This window comes from Morone saxatilis, unplaced genomic scaffold, assembly GCF_004916995.1.
Source record: "Morone saxatilis isolate NCDOM2014 unplaced genomic scaffold, NCSU_SB_2.0 Contig3, whole genome shotgun sequence".
NCBI lineage: Eukaryota > Metazoa > Chordata > Actinopteri > Moronidae > Morone > Morone saxatilis.
In genome coordinates this window covers 13,465,064-13,475,554 of record NW_023339873.1, presented here as the reverse complement: position 1 = coordinate 13,475,554, position 10,491 = coordinate 13,465,064, and the positions used below count along the sequence as shown (strand labels likewise).

At 39.6% G+C, this 10,491-nt stretch overlaps 1 protein-coding gene across 1 annotated transcript; it reads right to left on the bottom strand.

Annotated features, from left to right (window-relative positions):
* Positions 1 to 3,776: 3,776 nt before the first annotated feature.
* On the bottom strand, positions 3,777 to 6,421 carry arf6b (ADP-ribosylation factor 6b). Its single transcript, XM_035673882.1, has 2 exons — positions 6,265 to 6,421; positions 3,777 to 6,014 (listed from the first exon to the last, which is right to left on the bottom strand). Exon 2 carries the CDS (start codon positions 5,347 to 5,349, stop codon positions 4,822 to 4,824), a length of 528 nt encoding a protein of 175 aa, XP_035529775.1. The 5' UTR covers positions 5,350 to 6,014; positions 6,265 to 6,421; the 3' UTR covers positions 3,777 to 4,821.
* Positions 6,422 to 10,491: the final 4,070 nt, after the last annotated feature.

Below are 10,491 nucleotides of genomic sequence, written 5' to 3'. Positions count from 1 at the left end.
CTTCTCCTATACTGTGACGTTGCTTACATCTGAAGGCAACATGGTCAACACTCTAGGTATGATCCTCTTTACACTCTGTGTGTTACAGCTGGAAAAACACAGCACACGAGTCCAGGGACAAACTGGTCCACACTCTTACACAGCTGTGTTAAACATCCTGCAATTCTCAAGAGGAGCCATGTGGACAAATTTCAGGTTTTCACATAATGGAGTATAAATAGAAGCCCTGAGGCTTCAGAAATGTAATGGGACTTAGATTTGATGGTTTTTAAAGTGGAAAAGCAAACATGATTATAGGCCAGTGAAATTGTACCAACATAGCTGTATGGATAGTGACTTAAATTATGTAGTTAATGCTTGTATGAGCTCTTGATCTATCCATTAAAAAACAAATTGGTTATGTCATGTGGACTTGCAACACTTCATAATAATTTTCTGGTTCTCTGAATTTGTAATTTCACCACAGCAAGTAACCTTCAGCTGCAGATATGAATGGAATGTATTTTGGACCGATGCCCAGGGTGCACCTTGGACTTCACAGCCTCACATTTTCAGCCTTATTTAACCGGCCTATACCACAGCATTGCCCCTATTAAAACCATAACAATTATGAGTAGAACCTGCACGAGACATCTCCAGTCTAAACAAACCAAAATCACACCTATAATATAGACAGAAAAGGCAACCGAGGCATTTAGCATGGCATTCAAGAACGTTAACCTCAGCAGGAAACAACTTTCAGCCACTTCCGGACCTGTTTTTCTGAGCTCTGCGTGAGTTCATTATTCAACAGCTCACTCTAGGAGACTACAGAAGGTGCAGAGGACTTAACCAGAGGACAGAGAAAAGTTTCATAACCAAAGAGGCTGTTTTGCTGTCCTTGAGGACAAGCAGCCACTGAACCAAGCTGTGTGAACTGTGGCTTAGTGTAGGTGTTCCCTCCTACCATTTGGCAGATAAATAAACTGTCTTAATAACGGTGTTCGCCTTTGTGCACGAGAATATCTGCGTCTGCATGCATCACAAATCCTACAGTGATTATCCAGCAGGGTGTGGCTGTTGAGCGGTGGGCCAGCATTAAGCCAGCTATGACTACATTCACAACGCACGGTCAGAAATGAGCGTCATATTGGTGCTACCTGCGCAAATGTTACCCTGCAGCTGGAGTTAAGAGGAAGTGAAGACAAGTGAGGAAGACAAACCACACCCCTGAAAACCACAAACATAATTCAGGCTATAGGCGTGTCAGGAGAGCAAGCTGTAATACCGCTGCCACAGTTATTCCTGAGCTGTTTTAAAACTTTTCTCAAGTTGACTAATGAAGGGCGAGGTGTCGGTGCAGCGAGCAGGTAACAATGGGAGAAAAAGGTGCGGGTTCCAATATTGCAGAACTTCGATCACAGAGAGTGGGGTCTCTTTCGATTTCTTCACCACTCTTCCTCTTTCCATGTAGAATAGAGGAACTAATAGGAAACTTGCAGAGCAGTCAGTGACCTATTCGATACCAAAAACACCAGGCCACATTGGCAGAGATCCCATCAGGCTGTTGTCATAGGAACGGCCCCAACAAACAGGCCTGGCCTAGACAAGTCTGTCACACACATTCTTGAGTAAAACCAGAGGAAGTATTTAAGTCATTCGGCTAATTTTGTGAATTATGACACCAACGAGTTATGAATCAAGTGTCCAGACATGCTAAAATAGTCGTGCTGTAGGATACACAGTGACATTCAGGCCCACCTTTGCAAAAGCTGACTTCATAAGCTAGGAGAAATGACACCTATTACTACACAGCAAGTAATAACGAACTTCCTTTCTATGACCCAAAAGCCATTCCTATCCTTTCCTCTCAGGAAGTGTAAGGAATTCCAGCTGAGCACAGAGGGAGTTGACACAAGGGCCAGGAGGTCTCATCTTTACAGAGAGGTCATAAAACCTTGCTTACAGTCCCTGTCCTTGCCCCAGGGGCTCCAGTGTTACCAATAAAGCTGTGAGGATCATATGGTTGTAATGAAGTGGTGGGAACCAAAGTGTCCATTACAGCCCAATTAAACTGCCATCAGCGTCTAAAGGAGGCCCTTGACCAAGCCCTTACTGAAAGCAAGTATTTACAAATACCCTCAGAAACCCGGGGACTTCCTCGACTTACAGAATTTAATTTACTGATCTTTTTTTTTTTTTTTTTTAATGGAGCATTCAAAATCACAATGTGCAGGAGGTGTGTGGGTTGTGTGAAACATCTCCTGTAGCAGTGTAGTCATATTTGTCTGTGTCACCTGACCTGTCTGACGGAAACCTCTGTGGTGCTAAAGCAAACATCCTGAGGCCTCTACAGCAAACTTGCTAAGCACCAGATTTTCCACACAGCAAATGCCACCGTGATCATAAAGCCAAAACCGTCTATGGATGCACATGCGCACCCGAGGATACAGTGTCTGATTGTCAGTGAAGGCTGCAAATACTTTACTTGTATGCTTGAGAGAGAGTGTGCATCCTATTCTTGTAAAAAAAAAAAAAAAAAGCAACCTCTGTGTTTTTGAGCGGCTTACATAGTGCCAGTTTTTATGTGGATGTGTAAAACACTGGCAAAGACACAGTGCCCTTCAGTGTGCTGAGTGGAAAAATCCTTCAAAATCTGCGGAATAATACTAAGTAATCTTTTGTAGCCCTAAACACAGCGGTCAGACCATTTGTCACCATCAATCCTGTCTTTGTCAGGACTGAAAACACTCTTGTTAATCAGCTTTAATGAAAACTAAAACATTCCTCCACCACTGTGTCACAGTGGTGTCGCTCTCTTCTGTGAATCTGAACTGACAAATTCAACTTTTAAAGGAATATTTTACTAAAAATATCTTTCGTTTTTCTTTGCAATGAAAATGTGATAAACTTGAGCTAGAAAGAAATAACTATACAGCAGCAGCAAGAATGAAATGTATTTTAGCAGAGTAGGAAAGAGGAATAGTACAGAAACCAAAGGATGTGGGCCTCATCTTCCTATTTTGAGTCACTTTTAAGATACTACACAATTATATAAACATACTGTAGTATTGTTATGACACAATACAACAGCCACTTTCCTTATTCAGAAATGTAAACTGTCTCATTAGCACCTGTTGTCTCTTTAGAGGTTATTTATGTGACTTAGGGGTAAACTGTCATTAGACTCAGGAAATCACAGAATAGCATTACTCACATGGATTTTTTTTTTTTTTTGTAACCGATACACATTTCCTGTTTAACACCAGTCCTGCATCAGACATCATTCTCACTGAATAAGAAATAACCCAGTCTCGCTTTTTAATACAAGTCCCAACCAAAAGCAAACTCAGGAAGTTGCAGCTGACAGCTCAGCATCAACTCAACTGTGGCTCACAACCAACACGCAGCATTCAAAAAGAATTCACAGTTCAGCTGTATATCTCCACTGCCCCTCCAACTCTCATGCAAACTATCATGTGGCTCTGTTGTTGTTCCAGAAAGACCAGCAGTTGGACTTCCTGTTTTGTACATTTTCTCATTTACTGGCAAGGGAACCAAGGCCAGCAACTTAGTCTGAGGGTGGACATAAACCCTTTATGAAGAATTTGTCCAATAGCACTAAAACCCAGGAGAATTTTAAAACTACAGACTTCCACTTTGAACTATGAGCATTCTTGAAACTTTCCCACCGTTTTTTTAAAACCACTGGTCGTATATTAAGCTGTGCTACTTACAAATAAATACATAACTTTCTCTTTCTTGAAACCCCTCCCCCAAAAATCAGACATAACAGATTTAAAATCACTTTTTTAATAAGACATTACAATGACATTGTTCTGTACATGGTTCCCCCAGTCAAAATAGGAGTAAGAGCTGCACCACAGGGTGTCTTCAACATTTCACCGGTAAACAGCTCCCTCTGACTGCACGACAGATGGACTCTGATGTAGGGTTACTGTACTTCCGTACTCATGCTACAGATATAGGCTATCATATAATGTCCCAATACTGAGACTAATCAACTGTGGTATCAGATTGAGAGAGCTCAGAGCTGAATGACATTCCTTTGGAAAGATTGAGTCGACTGACTACATGTTACCCAAAATTAAAGATGCATCCCGACAAGCATGTTTAAGAGTTACTGGAGGCCTATCTGTTGTATATTCAGCACAATTAGGTATCAAGACGTGACACAAAAGGTCAATCAGTAAACTATATAGCCCACATAGGGGGATAGGGAGGGGAAACAAAACATGTCTGAAGTCATTTTTTTTCTCTGATGCCAAGACTGATGACAATGAAATGTAAGCAATGCTGAAAGTTTTCAGTCAATACCATCGAGGAGAGATACTTTTCATCACAGTACTGTGTTGAAGCAAATGCCAAAGTCCTTCACGTAGGCTACATGAAATTAAAGATCTCACCTTCGAAGGAAAAAAAAAAAAAGATCCAATGCAACAGAGAGTGAAGAACCTCGAAAACAAGCGTGAGTCCAAGAATGAAGATTAAAAACTTCAGCTTCATTAGAAAAATAATATAAAATAGGGAAAAGAATAGGCAAAGATGGTGATCTCTGTGGCTTTAACATTAGGACCAATTAATTCAATATTCATCAAGCACGCCCCCAAAAATAATGAATGTGATAAAGGCCTGCTACAGAGTACAAGCAAACTTTAAGCCAGCAAACCCAGTTTAAGATGAATTAGTCATGGGGTAAACGTAGTATTAAAAATAAACGGGAGATAATCAACTTTTTCCTTAACCATACTCATTTTGAGAAGTTATTTGTTACTTGCAACGTTATTATAGTTTCGACCTAAAACAGTCTGCACTCAATCATTAAGATTTGTAATTTGAGGTTAGCCATGTCAAGCCCTCATACAGTCCATCACCTGTGGTCGCACAGGAGGGCTGAACATACCAATTCCTATCTCTGATGCGGGTCAATCCGAGCTTCTCTTGGATTTCATGCGGCTTCATGGCGTCCGGAAGGTCTTGCTTATTGGCGAATATCAAGATGATGGCATCCCTCATCTCCCGGTCATTGATGATGCGGTGAAGTTCCTGCCTCGCTTCGTCGATGCGATCCCTGTCCGCGCAATCCACCACGAAAATTAACCCCTGGGTGCCCGTGTAGTAGTGTCGCCACAGAGGACGGATCTTGTCTTGGCCTCCAACATCCCAGACGTTGAACTTGACATTTTTGTAGGTGACAGTCTCCACGTTGAAGCCGACCGTGGGGATTGTGGTGACAGACTGTCCGAGTTTCAGTTTGTAAAGGATTGTTGTCTTTCCAGCAGCATCGAGTCCGAGCATCAATATTCTCATCTCCTTGTTGCCAAATATTTTTGATAGCACTTTCCCCATTTTGAACTCTTGTGCATAAATACTTTGTTCCTAACGAAAAAAGAATGTCCGATACTGTGCTGATGATTATTCACTGTGACTATATCTTCAGTTTACGGGCTTACTTGTGAAAACATGACTCAGTAAAGAGCATATGTGGAGGGGGGGAGTAGTCAAAAATGCACTCTCATGTTAAAACCTAACACACAGTACGTTTGGACTTTTTCCTTGTAAGTCTGTGCGTCCTGTTAAGTGCTGGGACATCTATCTTCAGAGTATCACAATGTCTGCAGGGCCTGTACACAACATGGCACGGTTACACTAAGAACTTGGCAGCAGCTGTTGCAGGACGTTCATTTTGTTGCCCAAATCAACATTAAGCTGCGTGTCGGACAGGCCGTGGCGATTAAACACTGCAGAGATCAAACGCGGAGTGTACATAAGGCCCCGAGAGAGCTGCGGTACTTGTGAATTCCTTCTGGCGTTTGTGTCTGGCGGTCCTCCTCATCGGGTGCGCCCTTGTTCTCTTCACGGATACCGGAGGAGAAAATCAGCTTTCTGCGGCTAGTCCATCAAGCGTCGAGCCGGGTAGCTTCACCGTGCTGAAAGGAACTTCTTCGTAAAAAAACCCCCTCGGTGACTCAGCAACACATGCATCCACTCATGAAACTCCACTTCTTGTCCCCCTGAAAAGAGATTTAGGAGGAGGGTCAGACATGCCAAATTAGCAAGCTACCGCTCATGGCTGCTAAAGTAGGCTAGCAGGCTAACATAAGCTAGCGTGTTGCCTAGCAAGCTAGCCCTGAGCTAACTGGATAACGGTAGTTAGCTGTTGGAAACTACTCGTACATGGATATAAAATACGCGAGACTGTGACAAAATGATTAGCTCACTTCTTTCTGAGTTGAACACTTAGTTGGAATGTAAGTATTTTACCTCCTATCTCCCCCTCCTGTCTCGATAAATACACCCAGCTCTCGTCTTTCTCCTTTAAGTCGAGCTGGTCGCAGAGCTCGCTGCTACACCGGAAAGGTGTGGAACTGCATTAACCGCCACTTCCTCCCGTCGACTTCATTCAGCTGCTGCTGCTGCTGCTGCTGCTGCCTGGTACAGCTCTCACTGTCTGGGGCATCCACGACCCACAGGAGAAACAATTAAATGCCCAAACTGACATTAAAATAAAGTGCAGACTTAAGGTTACTTCTTTGTGCGCCATGTGTTTATTTGTTAGTTACACATTAACAGCATTTAGCGTTAGAATTGTGATGCTTGATTCAAAACTGTGCCCCGTAACGACGTTTTCTTTTTTTAGGTTTCTTTGAAATAACTACATTAAATATGAAAATGTTTTTTTTTACATGTTAATGGGAATACACGTTATGGGTAATATTTTCAGAATCTAATGTTTTCATTTGATTAGTGACTCTCTATGTAGCCTATGTAAAGGACACTATCACCCCCTTGTGGCAGCTATTTCTTACCTAAAGTCAGTCAGTCCCATGTATACTGCACTATTACACTTGCATTAGTCTCAATAGCTCACTATTATTTCCTCCACAGAATCTCATTTTCATTCATAATGAACAAAGTGAAATTGTCTATAACGCACAACTAATCAACTCTAATTACATCGTTATTTCACACATCAATTATGTCATACGCATAAGCATGAATCACTTACAGAAGAAGACAAACAAATGAGTAAAAGTCAATCAGATAATGTTAGCTATGCTTAAGTTATCAAAATGTACATTACTTAGCCTCCCATGTCATCATTGTCCTTTACCACCCTACCAGTAAATACTCATTGCAGGTATTGTACAGTCTTTATTTAAGAGCCAAAACTACATTGTCAGCCAGGGCCTAATATATACAGCATAGTCTTGTAAGACTATGAATCGTCGGCACATGTTGTTCATTCTTTGTAGCTTTTATCTCTTAAATAGGCCTTATTTATAAGTTGAGTACCTGGAGACATTTGAAACATTTTTGAGACATACTGTAGGTGCTTAGTATTAAGTATTTCATTGTGCTTTATTGTTGGTCAAAATGTTGATAAATGCATGTTCGTCTACTTTTAATGCTTGGATTCTTGGAAGTGTGGTAAAGAATATGATACAATAATTATTGGACGCTTAATGTGCCCATCTTCTCTATCAAAATTATATCATATGTGATATTTAGAGATTAAAATGGTATTAGGTTAGTTGTAACTTAGGTTTGATCAATAGACAGGTGTCCATTAGCAGGGGCTTGGCCTGTGGTAATGTCCCAAGCAGCTATATTCCTTACTAAATGTCCAAGTCAGTCCCATGTATACTGCACTATTACACTTGCATTAGTCTCAATAGCTCACATTATTCCTCACAGAATCTCATTTTCATGTCATAAGACAAAGTGAAATTTCTATAAACACAACTAATCACTCTATTACATCGAATTATTAGTCACCACATCATTATGCATCAACGCAATAAGCATGATCACTTACAAAAAGACAACAAAGAGTCAAAAGTCTATCAGTATATGTGAGCTATGCTTAAGTTATAAAATGTCATTACTTTAGCCTCCCCCATGCTACCATGTCCTTTACCCACCCTAGCAGTAAATACATCTATTGCAGGTAATGTTACAGTCTTTATTTAAGAGGCCAAACCTACATTTTCTGTGCCAGGAAATGCACTGGCAAGGATATTAGATTTTCAATAAAGGTGTGCCTTTTTTGTGTAAGCACACCATAAAGAATTGTGTGCTGGGCATGTTATTGATTTATTATAAAGAGAGGGTGACCCCCCACTGAGCTCCAGTGAGGTTATTGTATATAGAGAATACATGTATTGTATCTACAATGGGTGACATAACCAGAATGGTAAAAGAGAATGGCTACTTTCACAGCAGACATTTTGACTTGTCATAGCAGGAAAGCAGCACAGGTGAAACTAATACTGTTAACAATAGCTCTGTTCAATAAACTCACCCACACAGTTTTTAGAAAATATGTATTCAGGCAAAAGAGGTAAAAGCACATGTGCTGGGTGCATGGAGCAGTGGTTTGTAAGTCCTTTAATATATTGTTTTTTTGTATTCAATCTTAGGTCAATATATTATTCTATTGTTCAGCCACAGCCAGGGCCCTAATATATACAGCATGTCTTGTAAGAACTATGAATGTCGGCACATGTGTTCATTTCTTTGTAGCTTTTCTCTTTAAATAGGCCTTTTTTAAGTTGAGTTACTGAGACATTTGAACATTTTTGAGACATACTGTAGGTGCTTTAGTATTCATACCAAGTATTCATTGTGCTTTTCTTGTTGTCAAAATGTTGATAGATATTCATGTTCGTCTACTTTTAATGCTGTTCTTGAGGAAGTGTGGTAAAAATATGATACAATCAATTCATTGGAGCTTAATGTGCAGCCATCTTCTCTTCAAAATATATCATATGTCATAATTTAGGCATTAAAATGTATTAGGTTAGTTGTAACTTTAAGGTTTGATTCCAATAGACAGGTTCACATTAGCAGGGGCTTTGGCCTGTGGTATGTCCCAAGAACAGGCTTGTTATACAGACTGAACAGGATCCTGCTTTGGTAGCATGTTTTTGCCCCATGATGCCACTGTGAGTAATTCCTTGCATAAATGAGGATTACAAGTTCGTTGAATTTAGAAATATAAATTACAAGGATTTAAAGTAAAAAAACAAAACAAGCTAATTTCTTGCTTTGGCACAAGTGAGAGAGTCATTTCAAAGTGAGAAACTTCTCTCTCTTATTGTAATACAAAAAAACCAAAAACTTTCAGATTTCACTCCATATTTGATACCAGATGCCTTTACACTGCATAATGTGGAAAACTTTGTGTCAATTTTCTCTTTGATGAATAAAAGACTAACTCGAGGAGCCTTAGATGTCCTTAGTTTGATACAACATAAATCTGTTAACAGAGAAGTTCTTGGTAAGTATGTACGCATGGGTACAGTCATACTGACGAAGTTTAACACAGTCTTATACCATCTAGGGAGGAACAAAACAATTCTGGGTAACAGAATCAATGTCAAAGTGTCTCTCTGCTCATTATTATCCAAGGAGTCTGGAACCTCTCCAAGGCACATCTTATCTGTGGCACTGGACAGGCTGGCTCTTTCCTATGTGGAAGTGTGAAGGCACCTGTACCCTCTTTACGCCAATAGCATGTCCTACATAATATTAAAAGGATTTTTTTAATACCACATTATAAATATTTTTTTACCACACTGTATTCTATAACTAAATGTAATTAGAAAGGTTTGTCAGTTTTAAATTAGGACTAATTAAAAAGAAAATGACCAGAACTAATAATCATGAAACTCATTGTTCATTGGTTGTTGGCATACTTCCCAGCATACATTGTATAGGTTAAAATTCTATTTTCTCCTAAAAAAAGAGTTTCATAGTCTTCTCCCTGATAGAAAATCATAATTATGAGGGGTGCCCTAGTGGCCTATGGGTAGAGGGCTGCTGATCATTAACTGCCTGGACACAGGCCTTTGTTGCTTGTTGTTCAATCTCTCTCCTCATTAATGTCCTATCATCTCTCTAGGTACAATAAAGGCATTACACTGTCAACAAAAATCATAACAATAAAACATAAATAATTAAAAGTAAAAAAATGAAAACCATGGTGAAGATATATATACATGTCGACTCTCCTCACTCTTTCTGCATCTACCACATACATTATGGGTTCCACATGAGTCATCACTGATCCTGATGTGCATGAGGCTGCATGCTAAAACTGAAACAGTCACTTTAGAAGACAGACTTGTAACTATTTAAAGAGAGTTAAACATAATATTTATTTTTTTATTTAACACAACTGGAAGTCAGACTAAATTATAATCTGAAACTTCCAAGAAAAATATAGACTTGAGTTAGTTTAATTTACACATAAACAGAAATTAAAATTGCACTTTTAACCAACTGAAAAGCCAAACTTAAGTGGCTTTATTGTATCAAATAACAATGTGAAATGGGTTGCTTGAAATGGTATATAAAGGTATATCGCCAGAAGATTAAAATCGGTGAGATGAAAAATGAATTGTGATATCAGATGTAGTATTAAAGTGATTGATTAGACATCAGTTTTACTTCACAAGTAAAAGTCTCCGAGCCAAAACCAGCAGG

Excerpts from the sequence above, each read along its gene's own strand:
- arf6b (XM_035673882.1), bottom strand. The coding sequence starts at position 5,349 with ATGGGGAAAGTGCTATCAAAAATATTTGGCAACAAGGAGATGAGAATA.